General features: G+C 45.3%; 1 protein-coding gene across 1 annotated transcript; it reads right to left on the bottom strand.

The window, feature by feature from the left end:
* Positions 1 to 25161, bottom strand: tnip2 (TNFAIP3 interacting protein 2). Its single transcript, XM_059644903.1, has 6 exons — positions 23993 to 25161; positions 18327 to 18644; positions 14641 to 14721; positions 12913 to 13242; positions 10303 to 10422; positions 1 to 6632 (listed from the first exon to the last, which is right to left on the bottom strand). Exons 1-6 carry the CDS (start codon positions 24338 to 24340, stop codon positions 6381 to 6383), a joined length of 1449 nt encoding a protein of 482 aa, XP_059500886.1. The 5' UTR covers positions 24341 to 25161; the 3' UTR covers positions 1 to 6380.
* Between the last annotated feature and the right edge of the window lie 1310 nt (positions 25162 to 26471).

The raw sequence follows: 26471 nt of genomic DNA, 5'->3' as shown, positions 1-26471 counted from the left end.
ACTACAGAGAAGGAGGAAATTCAAGAAGTAAAACTTGTGCAACAAATTACAAAAATACATGAGGGAAGATGAGTAAAATGCAATGAAACTCACAGAAAATTATTAAAATAGATCTGACACAACTGAACCATTGTGCAATTCTGAATGACCACTGGAGCCCATACTCTGTGCTGGATCCAATGGTGCTGCTACCAATAAATAGACCAATTTGCGTGAGCACTTGTTCACAAACTGTCCATTTGTGTTTTTCATACATGTAAGTCTGGAAACCCAACTGGAATTTCCAGAATGTTCATCCAGTATTTTACTGTTCTCATACTCAGTAACTGGAGATGACTAGAGAGTCAAAGCTGGATGGAAACTCTGCTTGGAGGAGGGGTAGGTTGTTAAAAGTAGACTGGGCTGGTCAGGTGATCAAGAGTTCTTTGGAAATGGGAAGCAGAAACCTCTCTCCCAAAGAAAAAGTTGTCGAGTTTCAGACAGAGGAACAATAGTTGCCAGCCCAGTACATGCCATAGAAATATTTGGTTATCACACTCCTACAAAAGGGGAGGAAATGATGCTTCATTTGTTCAGAAGGTTGGTCACAGCCTACCTGGACTAACTGTTCAGTTCTGGTCCGCATGCCACCAGAGCTCAGGAAAAAAAAATCACAACTGTTTATGGCAGAGAAGGCAGCCAGTCAGCCCACTGTGCCTGCACCAGCTCTTCAAATAAGTATCATTCCTGGTACTCAGAGCTTGGCTCCCAACACTGACGCGGTACTACTCCCCCATGTGCAGTTATAACTCAAACCCGTCAACTCTGAAACAAAAAGAACATTGTAGCCAAATTCAGGTGCAGTGTATATGTTTAGAAGATGTCGATTAAACCTCTTTATGCAGGATGGAAATGGTTTAGAACAAGACTTCCAGCAATGTCAGAAGGGCAGGTGAGAAAGCCTGACAAAATTACATTGAATAAGTACAGATACAGAACAACTGGGAAAGAGAACTGGCTCAATCTTTGTTTATCAGTTTAAAATAATGAATTTTCAAATGAGCCTTAACACAAACTAGTGCAATAAAATTAAACAAACACTTCTTTAAATAACTCAATAAATACCTGTTTAAGATCAAAGCTCTTGATTTAATCTATTTTCCGCTGTGGACTCTCCCCAATAGTTGAGTGTTGCATGCGCTTCAATGTGCAACACCTGTTTTAGATTTGGCACTGATGAGGTCATCTCAGTCCTACCATAACTTTGTGGAGAGAGACAGCTTGATCCAGTGTTGGCCTTCACCAGAGACAGTGCAAAGCACTGGGCCCCATCACCGCTTCTTGATTCCACCAGCAGTTAACGAGATGTCCCCACAGGAGTGAAAGGGAAGCTGCACATTTGCACAATAGCCCAGGTGTCAGAAACAACAGGAAATGCCAATCTCAAAGGGCTCCTTCTGGGGAAGGTGGGACCTCTACAAACAGGATGGTCTGCGCTTGAACCAGTGGGGCACTAATAAACCTGGGTGGGAAATTTGCTAGTGCTATTTGGGTGGATTTAAACTAGCTCAGCAGGGGGTTGGGAAATTGAGGTGTAGTTCCAATATACAGGATGAAGACAGTAGGGAGGACATGGGCAGGATCCCACTGTCACAGGAGTGTGCTGGCAGACAGCAAACTGATTTGAAGTGTGTCTACTTTAATGCAAGGAGAATCCAGAATAAGGTAGGTGAGCTTGCAGCTTGAATAGGTACCTGGGACCTCGATGTTGTGGCCATTTCGGAGACATGGATAGAGCAGGGTCAGGAATGGATGTTGCAGGTTCCAGGGTTTAGATCTTTCATTAAGATCAGGGAAGGTGGTAAAAGAGGGGAAGATGTGGCTTTGTTAGTCAAGGACAGTACAACGGTGGCTAAAAGAACTTTTGACGAGGACTCGTCGACTGAGGTGGTATGGGCTGAGGTCAGAAACAGGAGAGGAGAGGTCACACTGCTGGGAGTTTTTATATAGGCCTCCACAAAGTTCCAGGGATGTGGAGGAGAGGATTGGTAAAATGATTCTGGGCAGGAGTGAAAGGAACAGGGTGGTCATTATGGGAGACTTTAACTTCCCAAGCATTGACTGGAATTGCTATAACTCTAATACGTCAGATGGATCAGTTTTTGTCCAATGTGTGCAGGAGGGTTTCCTGACTCAGTATGTCAAAGGGCCGACAAGAGGGGAGGCCACACTGGATCTGGTACTTGGTAATGAACCAGGCCAGGTGTTTGATTTAGTGGTAGGTGAGCACTTTGGAGAGAGTGACCATAACTCAGTTACGTTTAGTTTAGCGATGGAAAGGGATAGGAACATGCCACAGGGCAAGAGTTACAGATGGGGAAACGGCAATTATAATGTGATTAGGCAAGACTTAGGAGGCATAGAATGGGGACAATCGAAATGTGGAGCTGGTTTAAGGAACAGATATTGCGTGTCCTTGACAGGTATGTCCCTGTCAGGCAGGGAGGAAGTGATAAGGTAAGGGAACCGTGGTTTACTGAAGAAACTGTATCTCTTGTTAAGCGGAAGAGGGAGGCTTATGTGACGATGAGACATGATGGTTCAGATGAGGTGATGGAGAGTTACAGATTAGCTAGGAAGGATTTAAAGAGAGATTTAAGAAGAGCAAGGAGGGGACGTGAGCAGACATTAGCAGGTAAAATAAAGGAGAACCCTAAAGCTCTCTATAGGCATGTGAGGAATAAGAGGATGACTAGGATAGGAATAGGGCCAGTCAAAGACAGAAGTGAGAAGTTGTGTGTGGACCCTGTGGAGATCAGAGAGCTGCTAAACAAATATTTCTCATCTGTTTTCACTCAGGAAAAGGAAAATATTGTAGAGGAGAAGACCGAGTTATGGGCTACTAGAATTGAAAGGATTGAGGTTAGTAAGGAGGAGGTGTTATCAATTCTAGAAGGTGTGAAGGTAGATAAATCCCCTGGGCCCAATGGGATTTTTCCGAGGATTCTCTGGGAAGCTAGCAAGGAGGTGGCACAGCCCTTGGCCTTGATCTTCGAGTCCTCATTATCGACAGGTTTAGTACCAGAGGACTGGAGGATTGCAAATGTTGTGCCCTTGTTCAAGAAGGGCAGTAGAGATGACCCAGGTAATTATAGACCTGTGAGCCTTACATCTGTTGTAGGAAAATTTTTGGAAAGGATTATAAGAGATAGGATTTATAATCATCTAGCAAGCAACAATTTGATTGGAGATAGTCAACATGGATTCGTCAAGGGCAGGTCATGTCTCACAAACCTCAGTTTTTTGAGAAGGTGACCAAGCATGTAGATGAGGGAAGGGCAGTTGATGTGGTGTACATGGACTTCAGTAAAGCCTTTGATAAGGTTCCACATGGTCAGCTATTGGAGAAAATACAGAGGCATGGGATCGAGGGAGATTTAGCAGTTTGGATTAGAAACTGGCTTTCTGTAAGAAAGCAACGAGTGGTAGTTGATGGAAAATATTCAGCCTGGGGTCCGGTTACTAGTGGTGTGCCTCAAGGATCTGTTTTGGGACCACTGCTGTTTGTCATTTTTATAAATGGCTTGGACGCAGGCATAGGTGGATGGGTTAGTAAGTTTGAAGCTGACACTAAAGTCGGTGGAGCGGTGGACAGTGTGGAAGAATGTTGCAGGGAGACTTGGATAAACTGCAGACTTGGGCTGAAAGGTGGCAAATGGAGTTCAATGTGGATAAATGTGAGGTGATTCACTTTGGGAAGAATAATAGGAAGGCAGAATACTGGGTCAATGGAAAGATTCTTGGTAGTGTGGATGTGCAGAGGGATCTTGGTGTCCATGTACATAGATCCCTGAAAGTTGCCACCCAGGTTGATAGTGCTGTTAAGAAGGCATACGGTGTGTTAGGTTTTATTGGTAGAGGGATTGAGTTCCAGAGCCGTGATGTCATGTTGCAAGTGTACAAAACGCTAGTGCGGCCTCATTTGGAATATTGCGTACAGTTCTGGTCGCCCCATTACAGAAAGGATGTGGAAGCATTGGAAAAGGTGCAGAGGAGATTTACCAGGATGTTGCCTTGTCTGGAGCGCAGGCCCTATGAAGAAAGGCTGAGGGGCTTGGGTCTGTTCTCATTGGAGAGAAGGAGGCTAAGAGGGGATTTAATAGAGAGTTACAAGATGATCAGAGGATTAGATAGGGTGGACAGTGAGAGTCTTTTTCCAAGGATGATGACTTCAGCTTGTATAAGGGGGCATATTTGCAAATTGAGGGGTGATGAGATAAGACAGATGTCAGAGACAGGATCTTTACTCAGAGTGGTCAGGGCATGGAACGCCCTGCCTGCCAATGTAGTTAACTCAGCCACATTAGGGCATTTAAACAGTCCTTGGATATGCATATGGATGAGGACGGGATAGGCTTAGATTAGCTCACAGGTTGGCGCAACATTGAGGGCCTGTTCTGCGCTGTATTGTTCTATGCATTTTCGGGTGGAGTGTAGGAGGAACTGGAGACATGATGTGTGAGGAATATGGCAAGCTTAGGAGGAGTACCAGGTGTTTTTCAGACTACAGTTGTTTCCTTCACTGCATCATCATTAGATTAAATTTCCTTACCTACTGTACACTTGCAGTTTTGCAAATAGTAACATTGTTTATGGCTACAACTTAAAACTCACCTCATTATCTCATATCAGCTGTGTGTAAAGTGAATTTTAATTTTATTCCACATTCTATTTCCCTGTCTGTCTAATCACTCAGATTCTGTAATTCCGGATGTAAGCTCTGGTCATTGACATTCCGTTTCCCTCCTAACCCTCGCTCCTTCCTTTCTTTCTCCAGAGTATACTGTAACAAGAGAGTAACATGCGCTGTATCCAGGCAGTGACCATGCAGTGTTAATGCTGGAACCTGCTGTATTCCTGGTCCCAACAACCAATTTTATTTTACCACAGGGTTTTTTTTCCCCCTTGATATCTTACAACACAAGTTGCAAAATGAGTTGCATTTTCTAAAATGCTCCAAAGTGCATTACAGCCAATGAAGTAATTTGTGAAAAAATACACACAGCAAGCTTCCATAAACTGCAACTGCAACTTCAACAGCAACAAATCACTAGATAATCTAACTTATAGCGATGAGGGGATAGGGGATAAATATTAGTCAGATAACCAAGGAGAAATCCCCTGTTCTCTGAAATAATGGCATTAGGATCTAACAGAGCAGATCTGATTTCATGCTAATATCTCATCTAAAGGGCAGGAGCTCAGATTGTGCAAAACTCTCCTACAATGCTGCCATGTCTGCAACATGTCTCCTTCCTCTCTGTCAACCACCTAAAAACAATCTGCTTTCAATGCAGTACTATTATAAAGCATCCAGGATGAGGAGAGGAGTTTCAGGAATTTAACCTGGTGACATGAAGGAACAGTTGATATTATTCCAAGTCAGGATTGAGAGTGTCTTGGAGTGGAGCTTGCAGGTGGTGGTATTCCCATGTATCTAGTGCCCTTGTCCTTCGGATGGAAGCGGTCATGGGTCTGGAAGGTGATGCCTGAAGATTTTTGGTGAATTTTTGCAGTGCATCTTATAGATAGTACATACACTGCTACTACTGAGCATCAGTGGTGGAACGAGTGGATACTTGTGGACATGAATGTGCCAGTCAAGTGGGCTGATTTGTCCTGTATGGTGTCAAACTTCAAGTGTTGTAGAAGCTGCACCCATCCAGGTAAGTGGGGAGTATTCCATCACACTCCTAACATCTGATAGATGATAGACAGGCTTTGAGGAGTCAGGAAGGGAGTTACTCACTGTAGGATTCCCAACCACTGACCTACTGGTAGTCACTGCATTTACAAGCTTTGTCCAGTTCAATTCCTGGTCAATGGTGACCTATGAGGATGTTGATAGTGGGCAATTCAGTATTGGTAGTGCCATTGAATGTCAAGGGATAAATGGTTAGATTCTCTCTTGTTCAGACAGCCAATGCCTGCTAGTTGCATGTTCTGAACGTTGCTTGCCACTGCTTCTCCACTCTCTTGGTTGTTGTCCAAGTCTTGCTGCATGTGGACTACTTCAGTACCTGAGGAATCATGGATGATACTGAACAAATCAAAGAAAAAGCAACTTCTTTGATCGAGAAAGTAACTGATGAAGCATTTGTATGAAATGTTTAAAAGTTACTGTTGTGCAGATTTTTCCTGTAAATCCAGGAATTTTCTTAATGTTAGTCTATCAATAGCTTATGTCCAGGTCTTTCTGCATTTGGACATGAACAGCTTCAGTATGAGTCGTCGCAAATGGGGCAAACATGGTGTAATCAGTGTCAATGGGAAGACTCATGGTGAAGGCACATCAGACTCAACATTTGCTGCTGGTGGTTTGATCCAAGAGGTGGGTAGGTTCATTGGCAGCACTCGGAGATGTGCCTGAGGCACTCATCGCTCACCTCATCGTTAAATAGCCTCATGCACTTGGGGCACTGTAGAAGTCCTTGTTGTCTGGCCTCAGCACCCGAGCTCCCACTGGACAGTAAGGGTCGAGAGTTCTTCGCTGGTGTCTCTGAGCTATTACCGAGCAATGGTGCTGGCACATTGGGCTCCAAGTAGTAGGGGCTAACCCTGCCATGGTGATGGGCAGCTGCATCCCGGTGTTCCTACCAAAATGAAAGGCACAATTACTGCATGCTCACTGACTTGACTCAGGCTCTGTACAACACTCTCATCAAATAAACATTACAACAGTGACATCAGAATGCTGTTAAAAGTTTCTTAGCAGTAAAGCAATTTCCAAGTTGTAAAGACAGCAATATATATGCAATTCATTCTTTATCAGAAACTTTTTAAACAGATTGAATTCACTGATATAGTCAAAATTGGAGGGCACAGCAAGTTCCCACAAACAGGAGTGTTTTCCTTTGTCATCTGGAAAGTGCGGGGGGTGGTGGGTGGGGGGAGGGCAACAGTGCCTTGGCATTATTAGAAGACACTCAAAAACTTACACAATCCGTCTTCCTGAACCACTTTACAAACACATAGATCTTGAAGTGCATAAACTATCAGAAATATGTGCCAGAGATAATGGGAACTGCAGATGCTGGAGAATCCAAGATAATAAAAAGTGTGAAGCTGGATGAACACAGCAGGCCCAGCAGCATCTCAGGAGCACAAAAGCTGATGCTTTGGGCCCAGACCCTTCATCAGAGAGGGGGATGGGGTGAGGGTTCTGGAATAAATAGGGAGAGAGGGGGAGGCGGACCGAAGATGGAGAGAAAAGAAGATAGGTGGAGAGGAGAGTATAGGTAGGGAGGGGATAGGTCAGTCCAGGGAAGACAGACAGGTCAAGGTGGTGCGATGAGGTTAGTAGGTAGGAGATGGAGGTGCGGCTTGGGGTGGGAGGAAGGGATGGGTGAGAGGAAGAACAGGTTAGGGAGGCAGAGACAGGCTGGGCTGGTTTTGGGATGCAGTGGTGGGAGGGGAAGAGCTGGGCTGGTTGTGTGTTGCAGTGGGGGGAGGGGGATGAACTGAGCTGGTTTTGGGATGCGGTGGGGGAAGGGGAGATTTTGAAGCTGGTGAAGTCCACATTGATACCATTGGGCTGCAGGGTTCCCAAGCGGAATATGAGTTGCTGTTCCTGCAACCTTCGGGTGGCATCATTGTGGCACTGCAGGAAGCCCATGATGGACATGTCATCCAAAGAATGGGAGGGGGAGTTGAAATTGTTCGCGACTGGGCGGTGCAGTTGTTTATTGCGAACCGAGCGGAGATGTTCTGCAAAGCGGTCCCCAAGCCTCCGCTTGGTTTTTCCAATGTAGAGGAAGCCACACCGGGTACAATGGATACAGTATAGCACATTGGCAGATATGGTGAACCTCTGCTTAATATGGAAAGTCAACTTGGGGCCTGGGATAGGGGTGAGGGTGGAGATATTATTTCCCAACCCCACACGGCCCGTTTCTGTCTCCTTCCCAAAATCCACAAACCTGCCTGCCCTGGTCGACCCATTGTCTCAGCCTGTTCCTGCCCCACCAAACTCATCTCCACCTATCTGGACTCCATTTTCTCCCCTTTGGTCCAGGAACTCCCCACCTACGTCCGTGACACCACCCACGCCGTCCAACAGAACTTCCAATTCCCTGGCCCCCAACACCTCATTTTCACCATGGACGTCCAGTCCCTGTACACCTGTATTCTGCACGCAGATGGCCTCAAGGCCCTCCGCTTCTTCCTGTCCCGCAGGCCCGACCAGTCCCCCTCCACAGACACCCTCATGCGCCTAGCCGAACTCGTCCTCACCCTCAAAAACTTCTCTTTCGATTCCTCCCACTTGCTACAGACAAAGCGGGTGGCCATGGGGAACCCGCATGGGTCCCAGCTATGCCTGCCTCTTTGTAGGTTACATGGAACAGTCCCTCTTCCGCACCTACACAGGCCCCAAACCCAACCTCTTCCTCTGTTACATTGATGACGATATCGGCGCCGCCTCCTGCTCCCCAGAGGAGCAGGAACAGTTCATCCAATTCAACAACACCTTCCACCCCAACCTCAAGTTCACCTGGGCCATCTCCAACACATCCGTCACCTTCCTGGACCTCTCAGTCTCCATCTCAGGCAACCAGCTTGTAAATGATATCCATTTCAAGCCCACCGACTCCCACAGCTACCTAGAATACACCTCCTCCCACCCACCCTCCTGCAAAAATTCCATCCCCTATTGCCAATTCCTCCATCTCCGCCGCATCTGCTCCCAGGATGAGGCATTCCACTCCCGCACATCCCAGATGTCCAAGTTCTTCAAGGACCGCAACATTCCCCCCCACAGTGGTCGAGAACGCCCTTGACCGCGTCTCCCGCAACACATCCCTCACACCCTGCCCCCGCCATAACCACACAAAGAGGACGCTCCTCGTTCTCACACACCACCCCACCAACCTCCAGATACAACGCATCATCCTCCGACACTTCCGCCATCAACAATCCAACACCACCACCCAAGACATTTTTCCATCCCCACCCTTGTCTGCTTTCCGGAGAGACCACTCTTTCCGTGACTCCCTTGTTCGCTCCACACTGCCCTCCACCCCCACCACACCCAGCACCTTCCCCTGCAACCGCAGGAAGTGCTACACTTGCCCCCACACGTCCTTCTTCACCCCTATCCCAAGCCCCAAGATGACTTTCCATATTAAGCAGAGGTTCACCTGCACATCTGCCAATGTGGTATACTGTATCCATTGTACCCGGTGTGGCTTCCTCTACATTGGGGAAACCAAGCAGAGGCTTGGGGACCGCTTTGCAGAACACCTCCGCTCGGTTCACAACAACTGCACCTCCCAGTCGCAAACCATTTCAACTCCTCCTCCCATTCTTTAGAGTACATGTCCATCATGGGCCTCCTGCAGTGCCACAATGATGCCACCCAAAGGTTGCAGGAACAGCAACTCATATTCCACTTGGGAACCCTGCAGCCCAATGGTATCAATGTGGACTTCACCAGCTTCAAAATCTCCCCTTCCCCCACCGCATCCCAAAACCAACTCAGTTCATCCCCTCCCCCGCCACTGCATCACACAACCAGCCCAGCTCTTCCCCTTCCCCAACTGCATCCCAAAACCAGCCCAGCCTATCTCTGCCTCCCTAACCTGTTCTTCCTCTCACCCATCCCTTCCTCCCACCCCAAGCCGCACCTCTATTTCCTACCTACCACCTCATCCTGCGTCCTTGACCTGTCTGTCTTCCTTGGACTGACCTATCCCCTCCCTACATCCTCACCTATGCTCTCCTCTCCACCCATCTTCTTTTCTCTCCATCTTCAGTCCGCCTCCCCCTCTCTCCCTATTTATTCCAGAACCCTCTCCCCATCTCCCTCTCTGATGAAAGGTCTAGGCCCAAAACGTCAGCTTTTGTGCTCCTGAGATGCTGCTTGGCCTGTGTTCATCCAGCTTCACACAGAAATATGTGCCAGCTCTTCTCTGCACAGCAAGATCCCAACATGAAACCCATAACTGTGTAACCTGTTTTAGCAGTTGATGCTTGATAGATAATAAGGGAGACCTCTCCTGCGCGTCTCTGAATTGATGCGACAGAAGTGTTTATGTCCACCAATGACAGGTTTGACTAAATGTACAGAGAAAGACAGCTCCGACAGCTTAGCACAGCCTCGGTTGTGCACTGAGACCTTCAGCCGAGGGTGGGACTAACCCTCTGGCTAGAAGGAGTTCTCTCCACACACGGCTGTGGCTGCAGCCCTCAGAACAGACTGTTGCTAGATTCACACTGATCCTTTCAGTGTCCTGTCCACCTCCCAGCCCTTGCCTTTTTCCTTACCTGTTTCCTTGGCAACTGTAACCTCAGGCAAGCCATTTCTTCCTCGAGCTGCTGAATCCGACTTTGAGCCCGTTCGCGGTCCTCCCGTTCGGAATTGAAATCATCTTTGTAGACAAGGACCTGGAACCAAGCAAATTTCAGTTAGAGAATGGAGGGAGGGAGCGGCGACAGCAAAAAAAAATTAACAGAATACACCAGTGGGTACATGGCAAGTGGATCAGAGACAGAGTGACAGGGAAGGTGGAAGAGGTGGTGGTGAGGGAGATTTGGACTGTGATGGGTTTGGATTTTACTCTGCTGAGTTTGGGTTTTCTGGGTTGATTTGCTCTGCCTCTATTGGGGAACTGATAAGAACAAAAAAAAAGACAAATATTTTCTTGACATCATCCCCCAAAAGCCCATCTTTGGGACCTGGCTGAGGGGAAGGGGCCATGGTTAGAATAGGGAGGGGCCGGGGAAGTTAAGGCTGGGTTAAGAGTCATTCTAAACCAGACTGTTAAAAATAAACTACAGACAGCTGGACACAATTTGTGTATCTCTTATTGAGATTAGCAAAAATGTACATTCTTTAGGAAAAGTGCCTTGAAATTCCTTTTGGGAATAACAGTCGTACAAGCTACATGCTCAAGCCAGCAGGAAGCAGATCAGCTCTCCCCAGTTCCTGGTCAGTCCCTCAGTCACTGAAAAATTACACAGGCCATCATCACATTTTACCACAAGATTCACCAACATCAGAGACTGGCTACTGTGGTTCCTATAGTATCAGAGATAATGGGAACTGCAGATGCTGGAGAATTCCAAGATAATAAAATGTGAGGCTGGATGAACACAGCAGGCCAAGCAGCATCTCAGGAGCACAAAAGCTGACGTTTCGGGCCTAGACCCTTCATCAGAGAGGGGGATGGGAAGAGGGAACTGGAATAAATAGGGAGAGAGGGGGAGGCGGACCGAAGATGGAGAGTAAAGAAGATAGGTGGAGAGGAGAGTATAGGTGAGGAGGTAGGGAGGGGTCAGGTCAGTCCAGGGAAGATGGACAGGTCAAGGAGGTGGGATGAGGTTAGTAGGTAGATGGGGGTGCGGCTTGGGGTGGGAGGAAGGGATGGGTGAGAGGAAGAACCGGTTAGGGAGGCAGAGACAGGTTGGACTGGTTTTGGGATGCAGTGGGTGGGGGGGGGGGGGGGGGGGGGAGAGCTGGGCTGGTTGTGTGGTGCAGTGGGGGGAGGGGACGAACTGGGCTGGTTTAGGGATGCAGTAGGGGAAGGGGAGATTTTGAAACTGGTGAAGTCCACATTGCAGCCATATGGCATCAATGTGGACTTCACCAGTTTCAAAATCTCCCCTTCCCCTACTGCATCCCTAAACCAGCCCAGTTCGTCCCCTCCCCCCACTGCACCACACAACCAGCCCAGCTCTTCCCCTCCCACCACTGCATCCCAAAACCAGTCCAACCTGTCTCTGCCTCCCTAACCGGTTCTTCCTCTCACCCATCCCTTCCTCCCACCCCAAGCCGCATCCCCATCTACCTACTAACCTCATCCCACCTCCTTGACCTGTCCATCTTCCCTGGACTGACCTATCCCCTCCCTACCTCCCCACCTATACTCTCCTCTCCACCTATCTTCTTTTCTCTCCATCTTCAGTCCGCCTCCCCCTCTCTCCCTATTTATTCCAGTTCCCTCTCCCCATCCCCCTCTCTGATGAAGGGTCTAGGCCCGAAACGTCAGCTTTTGTGCTCCTGAGATGCTGCTTAGCCTGCTGTGTTCATCCAGCCTCACATTTTATTACTGTGGTTCCTACTTCACTACACTTAAAAAGAAAAACATTTTGTGCTGTGAAGGTCTGAAATGGTGAATGACATCATGTATCAACTCTATAAACAGCCAACATGGAGTTGACAGGCTGAATAGCCTCCTACGCTGCAAGAGCTCCAAAACAATTCCTCACCTGCTCATTGGTGAGTCAGGACACAATTCCTGCTAACTACCAAACCCAAGTTTCAAGAATGGACAATATCCTGGTTCATAGGAAAGGCCCCAAGGACGGAACCCCTAAGGCATTCTGTGACTCACTTCAGTACTTTTAATTTTGAAAAAAAAAGGAAGTTGGCAAGTTCCTGACAAAAGAAGATGTTTCGAATCAATAGCTAATTGTTGTTGGGATGAGTCATGAAGCGCCTGGAGTGGCAGAGAGTTGGAGAGAAATTTCCCCAAAATGTGTGTAAATTGGCCGATACCTCTGCCAGGAATTGGGACAATTTGTTAAGGGGAGATTGAAGCTGGGACATACTCAATTGGTCCAATGAGCCTTCATCTCCATAAGCACAGACAACATCACTGCTCTCTCTGATTTTCTCTCAATTTGAATGCACAGGGTGCAGTTTCAGAATTTTCAGAACTTGATAATGCCATCAACAACAAACAGGAGCATAGATGGAGACTTCAGTCTGATTGAAACACATGAAGAAATAGCAAAACACATTGGAGATAAAACACAGGGCACAGAAATGTGAAGTCATGCACTTTCATTGGAACAGTGAGGCAATATTAACCCACTCCTATTTTAAAGGGAGCAGCAAGGTCAGGGCTGGTGGCGGTTTCTCTGTCTCAGTACCTGTTGCTCCAACATTTGCACTCTCTCGTTAGCAGCAGCTTCAGCTGCCTGCGCGGCTTGTAGTTCATCACGGAGTTGCTGAATGGTCACCCTCTCCTTGTCAAGGCCATCCCGGAATACTGCGAGGCGACCACATTCCTTCATACTCTCCTCCAGCAGCCGGTTTAGTCGCAAGATTTCCTGCTGCAGTACATTCTCGTTAGCCTGAGGGGCACCAAGTCCAGTTCGGTCAACCCTGGACTTAAGATCTTTCAGCTGGTGGTGAAGATTCTTAACGTACTCCTCTCGACTGATGTCGTACTTTTGCCATTTGGCATTAAGGTCTTCCACCTGTGAGGGAAGAGCAAGGAACTGTTAAATAATGCACATGCCTGGAGTCTTAGATTGTCTTAGCCATATTAGTGCTGCTCTCAGTGACCTCCCAGAAATGCAGCCACCGCCCTGAATGAGAGCAGGAGATTGGAGAAAAACATCACCAACCTTCCCTAACACTGTCCTATAGTGGTCATTGTTTCATTCATACTGCAACGATACTGAAAGCCCAGACCCAAGGCACTTGTCAGATCACAACTGGAATACTATGAACAGTTCTGTACCCCTTGTCTAGAAGAAAGATATACTGGTACTGAAGGTGGCCTACAGAAGGATCACTAAACTGATCCTGTATATGGAGGGACTGTCTTACAAGGACAGGTTGGTACGCTAGGCCTAGAGCTTAGAAGAATAAAGGGACAATCTTCTTGAAACATATACGGTTCTTAGGGAAATTTGACTGGATAGATGCAGAGAAATTGCTTCCCCTTGTAGGAGAATTGAGGACCAGGCTATCATCTCAGAATAAAGGGTCACGCATTTAAGACAGAGATGAGGTGGAACTTCTTCTCACAGGGTAATGAATCTGTGGAATCCTTTACCACAGAGGGCTGGAGAGGCTGGGATAGTAACAGTATTCAAGGCGAAGACAGACGGATTTTTACAAATTAGTGAAGAAAACCAGGTTTATGAGGAAAAGGCAGGAAAGTGGATTTGATGATGATCTGATCAGCCATGATTTAATCAAGTGGTGGTGCAAGCTAAAGGGTCGTATGACCTACTTCTGCTCCTAGATCTTAGGGTCAAGCTCGTAAAGAGCCTGGTAAATAACAGCGATCACCATCAGATATGCGAGGGAAGAAGTGTTGCCTGCAACCCAAAATGCAATGTCTTCCCACCTTGTTTGGCCAAGCATGGGACTCCAGTGCCACACACCATGAGACTTCCAGTGTCCTCCAGCTCAGGGAGTGACACACAGGTCTTTGCATCAGACAGTATAACACAAAAGGCTGTTTTTCAGATGAAATGGTTAAACTCAAGGCTTGACCATCCGTCCTCCCAAGTGGTGTAAAAGATCCCATTGGCAACCAGTTTGAAAAGAGTAGGGGCATCCTCTTGCTAGCTTGGCCAATCACAAAAGGCACATTTACTGGCCGTTTATCTCATCAGTATTTTCAGGGAGCTGCTACCTGCCAGATTCCAGGACTAAGGGCACAGCCGTCAAGAATGAGGCAAAGGAAATCAGGGGCTGTTCAGTAGAGGAACGCGAAAACTGGAGAGGGCTGTAAAGAGATCGCAGAGGTTTGTAAACGGGGAAGCCCGAAGGGAAAGGGGCTGAAAAGGATGAGAACTTTAGAACAAAGAGGCAGGCATTGTTTACTGCTGGCAGAAAGGAACATGGTTGATTCTACTTACATAAAGGACTTTCTGTTTCAGCGTTTGGTTCTCCTCTTGCAGTCGGCAAATGTTGCTGTCTGATGAATCTGCTTGACGTGGCTGTTGAGGGAAAGGTTACATTGTGAGGCTTTTGTTCAGACTTTCATATCCTTACCAAATTAGATCCTGAACCTTGGTTGACGTTGCTATGGAAACACATGGTCAAGTTATTCTTCTGCTTTTTCACAGCAATGAAGGGCTCTCAAAAAGATTATTTATTTAAACTCTTTTGTTTATATACAACATTACACATCCCAATCAGTGCAGCAGTTCAAGAAGGAAGCTCATCACAAACTTATCCAGGGTAACTAGGGATGGACAGTAAGTGTTAGACCAGCCAGTAACACCCAAGTCCTACAATTTAATAATAAAAATTACCCGATTAGGTACTGAAGAGTCCACTCACTTCTGAAGGTTGGACTATAGTAGGGGTTCCACAAAGATGGAAATATTGTGTGACCAATGGCAGAGTGTATGGACTGGCAGTTGTACATTTCTGTTGAAACCTACAGGAATTGGTGTGGAGTTGGCAGCACTCATGGTATGGATGCTGACACAGTTTTAAAAGAGGCTCAGCCTGGTCAACCCGCTTTCTCGGAATATACTGGGAACGGCCAGTTTGCCTGGAGGTGTTAACTTCTCAGATTGGAATTTAGCACTGATTCCTACGGTCCTGCTCACTCACTGATCCTTCATTTCACAGTCACTTTCAGTTCCTCCAACAATCCTTCCTAACTTTTATCCACAGAGATCTTCTGGTCTTAGTTTGCAGGTTTATCTCTCCTGCCGTTCCTCAGTTCCTTCTTAATTTCCCTCCTGCCCCTCCTCTGTTTTACTCCTCTGCCCAGCTTTGACATTAGCTGCCAATCTAACCAGTCACCTCTCTGATCATTCCTGGTCTGCCTGGGTTCATCCCCTCCACATAGCTTTCTTGGAATTTATACTGTAGATTCTAAAGGCATGACAAATTAAATTAAACTAAATTATTTTAGAGTGACAACAAATGGAATCTGACTTCCATTCAACTGCTCACATTTCATTTCAGAGTGAATCTCCATATGAATCTCCATACACAAACTCCCATTATTATTCACTTTCCTCATCTAATAAAGCAAGTTCAGCATGTAATCTCACCCTCCCCCATGTAATCTCACCCTCCACACCGCAGAGTAAATCTAAGTGAATATCAAGGTTACGATGTTCAGATACATGCTGAAACAATGACAAAACACTGCTACTTGCTGAATTAACACAGACCAGGAGTAGGTTGCTTGGCTGTTCAAGCCTGCTCTTCATACAACATCAGCAAGTCTGATCTGTTGGCATCTTGGACCCTACACTATCTATTCCCAATAACCCTCGACTCTTCTGCCGAAGAAGAATCTATTGACGTCTGACTTAAAAATATTCAACGACCCCCCACTTCCACTGCTTCTGAGTTCTAAAGTCAAATGACCCTCACAAAAATTTTCTCCCCATCTCTGTTTAGAACAAAAGACTCTTCATTTTAAACCAGCGGTGCCTAGTTTGGAATTACCCTCAAGAGGAAGCATCCTGTCCACATTCACCTTTTTGAAAACGTTCAGGATCTTATTCACTTCAATCAAGTCTCCCCTCACTCTTCTAAACTCCAGTGTCCAGCCTCTCCTCATAAACAACCAGCTCATTCCTGGTATCAATGTGGAAAACCTCCTCCGATGCATTTACATTTTTCCTTAAGTAAGAGACCAGAAGTGCACGCTGTAATCGAGATGCTGAAGTTAACTGGAACTTTTCAGGGAAAGACTAGCACCCCCTACATCCTTCCCCCACCCCTCCAATAAACCTTTCCATAAACAATTTACTGTTTTTTTCGAAAGTCAGTTCACTAAAGAGTCTAATGAAGCTGGGGTTATTCTCTCCTGATCAACAAACTTTGGAGGTGGGGGGGGGAAATGATTTGATGAAGCTATTCAAAGTGTCATGTAAGCAAGTAGAAACTGTTGCCACTGACAGGAATGTCACTAACTCGAGGGACACTAATCAAAGGCGAGTGGCAAAACATCTAGAGGAGAACATTTTTTAAAATAAAAAGTTAGTAAGATTTGGAATGCATGGCTCAAAAAGGGCAGAATTAAAAAGAACTGGATAATTCAAGAAAAGCAAGAACTGTACAGCAATAGGGACAGAGCAGCATTTGTGGGAGTAACTGGAGCATTACATAATAGAGCTGACATAGTTGAGATGGTCTGCCTCTGTTTTGTATCATTCTACGAGCTCATAAATGCTCATACAATATGGCTACCGCTAAACTTGGATATTAGAGAAAAAGAAAATGTTCTCATCAATGAAGAAATTCAGTTAAAAGAATTGAAGGCAGGCGATCAAAATTATGCCACCAGGAAGGTTAATTATAATGTGGGGCAGCACTATAGATACTTTTATAACTATCAGTCTTGCTGTTGGAAAGTCCCAGCATTAATCAAATAGATAAAATGGAGGATGGGAAAGTCCACACTTCACATCATCAATAACCTCCGACATCAACTGACTGGAAATAAATCTCATGTCTGTGCCTGGGAAATTTCAAAACCTATTCCTTGGAAATCATATTATCCTAGTGTTTTTTCATAGCTTTTTATTTCCGCTTTTGTGTTTTTTGCCTACAATTTCAACCTTTCAATAAAAAACTAAATCCAAAAGGTTCTCAAGGTCAAACAGCTGAGATAGTCCATTTGCAGTTTTAGGAATTTTTGCAGTTGGTGGTGAGGAGGGTACTGTCCCACTACCTCTCTCTAAGCCAGGGGACCTGAATTCAAGTCCCAGCCAGAAGTGCTCATTAATATCCCTGCACAGGTTGATAAAACCAAAAAAAAGGTCCAGTCTGCTGGATAAGAATACCTGCAAGGCCGTGGAGCTAGACAGTCCCAGGTATGGCCAGACCTGCACAGTGTATGTTCATGAATGTTTCACAGATCAGGTTAGAGGGGCTTTGTGTTTTACTGTCACTGCCCAATGCTTCCTTTGACATCGCTTGCTCCTTGGAAACAAACAGCTGCTGTCCCACCGTGACAGACAGACAGACAGACACCGTAATCCTGCTCAAATTCCAGCTGCTGTCACATTAGGCTGAGAGAGTGAGTTAAGAGGGATTGAAAAATGATGAACACTCAGATGTTAATGCAGAGGAGGGGGAAGCAGGAGAAAGAAGGATATAAACCAAAAAGACAAAACAGACACACACAGAATGAACAAGTTGGGGAGCATGGGGAGCAGTGTTGAAGCTTCCTGCTAATCTGGGAAATGGGAGGTTCATACCAAGAGGAGCAGCATTGTCAGGTACTGCGCCCCCAAAGGTTTACACTATCAGGAGCTCAGCACATCCTGCCGAGCATGGGTTCTCTCTGTAATCTATGAACATCTGTCAGTAACAAATCATTCTGCACACAAAGAACAGAAGCAGATCCATCTATTTGGTACCACATGCCTGGCAGGGTGGTGTACTTGCAGATAAGTTACAGTGAGATGCCAGGGGAGCCCGTCTAGACTTCAACCCCAATCAAAACGATTATTTCTTGGGTTGGGCCAAGTCTTAGTACCAAAGCCCCTCCACACAAACTCGGTGACATTCAGTGGCTTAACACCTCCCACTTTTAAACATGAACGTGCCCAATTTGGAAAAGTACCGGTAGTGCCTCGCTATCTTGTTTGGCAGGGTTCTGCTCCTTCTCCATCCTGTGCCCAGTCTTCGCCCGCTGCTCCTCCAGCTGCCTTGCCAGCTGTTGGCACATGTCTGCAGTGCTAGCCAGCCGCAGCTGTAGCTGTTCGGTCTCATCTGCCAGTGAGCGGCACCATAGCTTCTGGGTGGCATTAAGCCTCTCCTTGTCCCGCAGAGTTTGGCGCAGTCGAACAATCTCACTGGCCGCCTCATGCTTTGAGCTGCCCACCATCTGTTCCACTTCACGTTCCTTCTCCCTGAGCCGCAACTGAACCACCTGCAGATCCTTCAGCGAAGGGAGCAGGGAGGAAGAGAAACAAACCCAGTTAGTTTCATTTAACATCTGACCTGGTGCCACAGTAGTTAGCTCTCAGGCCTCATTGTCACAAGGTCACAGCTTCAAATCCTGCTCCCGAGCAGATCACCTTGGCTGACATTCCCAGGGCAATACTCAGCAAGTGCCATACTGTCAGAGGTGCCCACCTCAGGCTGAGAGTTTAAACCAAGGCTCAGATCAACACCTGACAAAAAAAACATATGTGAAAGCTCCCAGTGAACCACTTTTTAGTAGAAAAATCGGGAGATGTATCCCCATATCCTGGGCAACATTCAACGCTCTAACAAGAATAAATATTGATTATTTATTAACGTTTGTGGAGATTCCTGTGTCTAGCATCATTAGCTGTGAAGCACATTTAAATGTTATCTGTTCAGGAAAGGTGCTATAGAAATGCAACTTCTTATTTTTCTAACTGTTTGCCTTTACAAGGATCAGCATCCAAATTTGGCATTTTACCCTCCCTGCCTCACTTCCGAAATAAATATTTAATGCACCAAATTTTTTTCAGATCCTGCTTTGAGATAAATCTACATTCATTTTATGAACCCACGACCTCTAACCCCTAAAAGCACAAGGGCAGCAGATCCCTGGGAACATCACCTCCTGAAAATTCCCCTTCAAGCCTCTCCAACCTAATTTCGAAATATTCCTTCAGTGTCACTGGGTCAAAGTCCTGGAATTCCCTCCTCGGCTGCATTGTGGGTGGACCTGCAATGGTTTTAAAGTGGCGACTCATCACTACTTTCACAAGGGCAATTAGGAATGAGCAAGTAACATTGAGCAAAAACACATATTCCAGAAATGAAATCAAAAAGTTAGAACATTCTGATCAGATTCAGCACTTCCAAAACTCCAGACTTACCTCAGCCGTATATGTTGCAACCTTTAGCTGTCACTCACCTACCAAGCCTTTCCCTGTACTTGTCTCTGCAACGTAATACACATTTCTATCTAACTTTCCTCCTCCACCTTGTGTAAGCCACTGATTACCAGAAGATCCTATCCCCAATGTTGTAAGACAGTGTTTTGTTAATTAATTATTCTCAAATTACTTGTCTGACTTCAATGTTAATTAAAATAAATCTGGCCAAGAATCGTCTCCATTAAGGATGGTAACCTATAGAAGTTTACTCAAGATCTGTGGGAAGATCTGATTTCAGATATTTAATATATTCAGCAAGAAGAATTTAAATCAGTAGAGCAACAAGTTTGCATTTATACAAAAATTCACATCCTCAGAAAGTCCTGACAGGCCTCACAGTAATTACAGTGCAGTCATACTGGCATATGGAGAAACACTGGATCGGTTCAGACTACATTCTCTGCAGCTTAGGAGGAGGACGGACCTCACGGAATGCATAAAATTCTAACCGGATTAGACAGGGTAAATGCAGGAAGGATATTCATGCTGACTGGGGAGCCCAGAACCAAGGGTCACAATCTAAAGATACATGGTAGGCTGTTCAGAACTGAGAGGAGAAATGAGAGCGAGTGGTATGCCTGTGGAATTCTCTGCCACAGGAAACAGCTGACATCAAATCATTGACTCTTTTCAAAGTGTTAGGTATAGTTCCTAGCCGAAAGGGATCAAAGGGTCTGGGGACAGAGTGGGAACAGTGCACTTAGTTGGACGATCAGTCATTATCATACTAAATGGCACAGCAGATTTGATGGAATAAACAGCCCCTCATGCTCCCATTTTCTATATTTCTACTCAATATTGTTTTGTAGGCAAGAAGAGCCAATTTATACATTGCCAGCTCCCAAAAAGAGCAGTTGATAGAGAGATAAATATTGGATAACCAGGAACCTCCTTTTTGTCAGAATAGTACAACGTGATCTCTGTATCCATCAGAGGACAGTCCTGGTTTAATATCCTACCCAAAAGGTGGTACCTCAAAGTGCAACAGCCCCCTCAAGACTGCGACAGAACAACAACCAAAATGTATTGTTCGAGTTTGGAAGTGGAACTTGTAGCCATAGCCTCCTGGCTGAAAAGTGAGGGAGCTACCCGTGGGCAAAGTAACCAGTACAGGCTACTGTGTTGAAAGATCCTCCGCCCTCCCCCCCACCCCGCCCCCATGGAATACCTAAATCATCCTATCATTCAAATTGAACAATGCAAACAAATAGAAACTGTACTGTGTTAACGAAGGCCATTTGGTGTGCACCAGAGCTCATACAACATGAACCGTTATCTTCTAACCCCATCAACACGTCCTTTGAATCTCTTCTTCTTCAAGTGTTTATGTGGCTTCCCCTTAAATGCATTGATGCTTCTCAAGTCAATCAATTCTTCTGACAGCAAGTTCCACATTCTCACTAATCCATAAGTAAAGAAGTGGGTTTTTTCAAAGAAACCTTTCAGATCACCTGAGTTAGTCGACTTTGAATACAGAGTCCTCAAAGTGCCACTGAGTTTCCTGCATAATCTCTCAAATTTCTCTGTAGCCATAGCTGCTTTACCCCAGGGACTGAAACTTACATGGTATTAATAGATCAGTTTGATTTACACGTGGGTGGGATAAAAGAGATCACGCAGAAGGGGGAAGTTCATAATTATGGCAGTCACAGAGTGATTCTGGAAGAAGCAGAACCTCTGCTGACACAAATCAATTTTGGACGCACAAATTCACAAGTATTTGGTTATTCAAATCAAGGATATGCGGGCATTGCTGGAAAGGCCAGCACTCATTGCTCATCCCTATCTTGGGGGAAGTGACTTGCTCGGGCCATTGAGACTCCATCACTTTGCTGTTGATCAGGAGTTACATGGAGACCAGACTGGGCAAGGACAGATTTCCTTCCTTATAGGAAACTTGTAAACAGAAAAATCCAGTAATTTTGTGTTTGCACTTACAGATGCAAATTGATGCCAGATTTATGTTATCAAGTTAGTTTAAATTCCCCACTTTCTTGCTGAAATTTGATCTCAAAATTATCAGTCGCAGCCTCTCATACTATGTTGACGTTCTTCTCTGTTCTCAGTTCAAAAGGACCACATTGAGTATTTTCATATCATATCATATCTATTGGAAGAATGACCAACATGCTTTGCTCTTAATTACTCAATTGCCAAGCAGTCACTCTACTGTATCAAACCACCATTGATATCGTAACAGTGGGCCAGCTCCACCTTCTCTGAGTAACTTGGGACAGTCACTAAAACAATGTCTTTGCCAGCGATACTGACATCCTGAAAAAAAAATCAATATTACAGAGATGTGTTGTTGTGAATGGATGTCAGACATTCTAGGAACACAAAGGGTGCTGTGAATCAGTTGGGTGGACAACAGTGGAGTCATGAGGAAGAGAGGACTTCATGGAGTAAATGCAGAAGTTAGGAATTTTAAGGTTGGAGGCTTCTAGCTTCAGAAATGGAAAAACAGGAAAACCAAATGTCTGGCCAACAGCAAGATGATTGGTCAGACGTGATTCAGTGGATCATACTTTCATCTCTGGTTCAGAAAGCTGCAGGTTCAATTCCTACAGCAACGCAAAATCTAAGCTCTGACATCCCCAGTGTCAGAATGAAGGTGACTTCTTTCAGCTGGGATTGACATAAAGATTCAATGGCCCCCTAATCAAGGAAGAGTACAGGAGTCTCCCCTGGTGACCTGCACAATATTTATCCCTCAGTCAAAATCGGGTTTATTTGAAAACACAAGCTTTCAGAGCCTCAGTGCTTCTTCAGGTGTTAGTAAGAGATAGTGATACCACCTCTCTCACTAACACCTGAAGATGGAGCGAGACGCCAAAAGCTTTGGTTTTGAATAAACTTGTTGGGCTAAAACCTGGTGTCATGCAATTTCTGACTATCTAGATTGACACTCCTAGTGCTGCACTATCAGAGACACTGTCTTTTGGATAAGGCTCTGCGGGCCCTCTCAGGTGATAGCACACTACAGTTTTGTGGAAGTGCAGAGGTATTCTCCGCAGTGTACTTATCCCTCAGCCAATATTACTGTAACAGATTCTGATCTTTATTACCTGCTGTTTTTGGGAACTTGAGCCTAAATTGCGACAGTGATGGCACTTCAAAAGTACTTTATTACCTAGAAATACTCTGGGACAAGGTATTACAAAGACAATGTGTTTCTCTAATTTTCTCATAAAAAAAGCATTCCTTTTAATGTGGCTGACATTTAGGAAAAGAAGAAAAATGTAATTTTTACTCCTTAAAAAAAATGTATTCTTTGTTTCTCCCTCATTGGGCTGTGGTCCCCAGGGCAAAGTTACCACTTATTGGCCATCTTTAATAAGAAAGTAATAGTGACTCTTCTGGACCTCTTGGGAGAGATTTGATACAACTGAGTGACTTGCCACCATGACCATTATTGGGCAGAACTGGAGTCATACAGGTAAGCCCGAGGGGCTGTTTTCCTTTCCTCAAGGGTATTAGTTGAATCAGATCTTATCCTCCCGTATGCATTTGAGGGTGCCTGAAATCTAAAGACGATTTCAAGGTGGGTCACTAGCTGTCTGGACTCCCGGCCTCCGAAGGAGGGAAGTTACACTGTTACGTCAACTGAGACCAATGCTGTGTATCAGAACCCACACAATCAGCTTAGGCAGGCTTCAGTTGATTATTTTTGTTAAAAGACATCCAAAAATACAGTTCATCCAGATCAGTTGTTTTAACTTTGTGCGACATCCCTTCGACACAAGTTGTTACAAGCACAGGAGGCGGCCATTCAGGTCACTGTGCCTGTGCAAGCTTTCTAAAGGAGAAATTCATTTAATAATATTCTCCAACATGTTCACATAACTCTGCATTTTCTTCCGTTTCAGGTAAGTTCACATCCCTTTTGAATGCTTCAATTGATCCTGCCTCCACCATGTTCTCCAGCAATTCATTCTAGACCTTAAATGCTCAATTTAAAAAAAAGTTTCCTCAATGCTTTTGCCAATTACTTTAAAATCTGTGCCCTTTCATTCCTCCATCATTTCATAAGTGGGAACATTTACAATTTACTCTGTCCAGACCTCCTGATTTTGAATAAGCCATGAAACAAATTAATATCAATTAAATATCCACTTAATCTTCTCTGAAAGGACATGAATCCCAAAATCTCCAAACTATCTTCAAAACCAAAACTCCTCATTCCTAGAACCATTCTGATAAAAGTCAGCATCTACTGATTCTGAACAAAAGGGAATTCCTTACCCCAGCAGGTTTTACTCACTTGTGAATTAACCTGGATTATATATTTTCACTATGCCACAGGAAGATTTTTATTATTTTTCCAAAAATACTAGACACATCTTTACAGATAGATGTTTTTGCCCCTTACCTCTTTCAGCTTGGTGTTCTCTTGCTGCCAAATCCTTGCTGAATCCGCCAGCTCCTTTTTGACTTTACCCACCTCTTGCAGCAGACAGTCCACAAGGGAGCCGGACGGACCAAAGCTGACCCCGGGCTCCTGGCCGAAACCGACCGCGATGCTGCCCTCGTAGGCGGCCAGGCGAGCCTGCAGGTCTTTGACCAGGCCGTCCTTCAGGGTGAGCTCCCGACTCAGGCGGCCCACTTCCTGCAGGGTTTCGTGGTAGAAAGTGGTGATGGTGTTGTAGCTTTTTAGCCTGGCCTTCGGAAGCCGGCTGTCCTTTTGCTGCTCCGCATTCTCATCGCCGTCCACAGACATTGTATATAAATGCTGTTCTGAATGCGACCTCCCCCGACTCGGGAAGGGGGGGAAGCAATCAGTCGGGATTTTCTTCTCGAAATTCTTATAAGTTTTTAGAAAAAGAGATATCTAAACGAAGACATTGTGTGCTGTGTCAAATTGTTAAAAAAAGTTGCCAAAAAAGTCGACCCTCGGTCTCTAAATATATATATATAGATTACTGTCTCAATTTTGATTCAGAGGTTGCGGACAATGTTAAAAATGCAGTAATTAGCACAAATTGTCCGTACTTTCTGAGTAGCATTGAAAGCTAATTAATGGGAGACACTGTAGCTAAATGTGGATTCTCTGGAGCGTTCACTCCGACAGGCAGATAGTAAATATGAAGAGATTAAACCTTGTCCTAGGGGCAGTGACTGACTGTATCCATTCCGTTCCCTCCATGTCATTTCGTAATCGGCGTATTTCCATCCAGCAGCTCGGGAATTTCCTCCCCGGGGGATCCCCCTCCTTCTCTGGATTTTTTTTCGTACTTTTCTCTCTTTTGAAAAATAAGGGGCCGATTCTACTCCGCTCACTTGCCTGTGTCCGTCTGGTTCCAATTACCATTTGCTAGTTGAAAGCTCCAAGAAAACCACTCGTAACAAAAAAACACAGGAGCAGGTCTACTTTTTTTTTAAACATTAACACGTGTCTGACTAGCCGGAACTAACTCGGTTGATGGACGTTTTGTGACGTTCTGACGCTTCCTGCTCGGATTTACCCTTTTGCTTTAAATGAGGGGTTTACAACCTTTAAAATCTGATCTTTTTCTTCGACCTCCCCCTCCCCTCTCAAAGTTAACCGTACACATGTCACATTCGTTACACAACACTCCTTCGCCCAGTGGGCGTGTGCTGCCTGTTACAGCAACATCCGCTTCATGTTATTTCTCCTAATTTAGTTACAGTTTCATGTGAATGTGAAAGGCGAGAGAAAGCAATTGGCACTGATTCTCCCAGGAAAAAGGCAAGGTGGGATGGTGAGCGGGCTGTTTGTCAGCAAGGAAGTTTTGTAAATGAAGCTACCGGCCGAAAAAGGTTTTTCAAAACTACACGTTAGAATTATTTGTGTGGGTTTTTTTTCATCAATCAATTCCAGGAAGTGATACATCACCGATCCTTCACTGACAAATGACAAATGATAACTCCCTGTGGGGAGTTCGGATACGATTGTTGAATAGAATTTAGACCACAGATATAGATCCTGTTGACACTTCCCAATGAGGGACAAGTCTCACCACATTCTCTCTCCAGCGGTGTGTTTATTAAGCTTCCCCTGAAATGTTCTTGGCCTTAACTCCTTGTGGTAGTGAAAGATAAACAAAAAATGCTGAAAGAGCAAATCATGTAGGCAGTATCTGTGTCAATGGATCTGTGACCTTTTCATTGCTGCTGTATAATGATTCGTCCGTCCTGCCCATCGTGAGCTAGCATCCACTATTCTCTCTCCTGATAGGGCCTTCTTGGTTTGGTGTGCTGGAGAAAAACAGATTTGATAGTTTAACAAGAAAGGGCTTTTGTTTTTATTAAGATGTTGGTTATTCTAATGATAGCAACTGATGGAATAGACTGAGAGTATGGGCTCATTTGGTACAGTGGCAATGACTCTACCTCTGAACCGGGAGGCCTGAGTTTAGTCCCATTTGCTCCAGCATGGATTAGAAACTGTCTAGATTGAGATTAAGGAGGACCTAGATTGTTGGCCATTTGCTGTTCACAATCCTAAACTTGGGCTTTGCAAGGTGGGGTGGATCGAAAGCTCAAGTGGGGTCAGAACTGAAATGTTGTCATCCTGAACTGTGAGGCAGCAGTGGTCACAGTGGAGCCCTGACTGAGTTATTACCAGCTGTGCTCCCAGTCTGACAGGAACACCCCCTCACTTCTGATCTACCACTCAACTCTCACAGTTCACACTGTGGGATCAGATCAAATTTCAAGGCTGGGTGTGGCTTCTGCAGGAACAGATTGAGGAAGGACTATCCAAATTTACCCTCCCACCAAGTCCCTATGATATCATCATAGTGGATGGTGCTTAAGACATTAGGGACAATTAACCCTTTCAAACCCTGACACAGACCACTTTGAAAAAGGCACTTTCTCCTGTAAAT

Source organism: Stegostoma tigrinum, chromosome 3 (assembly GCF_030684315.1).
Source record: "Stegostoma tigrinum isolate sSteTig4 chromosome 3, sSteTig4.hap1, whole genome shotgun sequence".
Classification (NCBI taxonomy): domain Eukaryota; kingdom Metazoa; phylum Chordata; class Chondrichthyes; order Orectolobiformes; family Stegostomatidae; genus Stegostoma; species Stegostoma tigrinum.
This window is presented reverse-complemented; position numbering and strand designations above follow the sequence as displayed.

Excerpts from the sequence above, each read along its gene's own strand:
- tnip2 (XM_059644903.1), bottom strand. The coding sequence starts at position 24,340 with ATGTCTGTGGACGGCGATGAGAATGCGGAGCAGCAAAAGGACAGCCGG. Across the intron at positions 14,722-18,326 it reads AAGATAGCGAGGCACTACCG|CCACGTCAAGCAGATTCATC; the intron begins GTACTTTTCCAA and ends TTCCCTCAACAG. Across the intron at positions 10,423-12,912 it reads TGCAAATGTTGGAGCAACAG|GTCCTTGTCTACAAAGATGA; the intron begins GTACTGAGACAG and ends GCTTGGTTCCAG.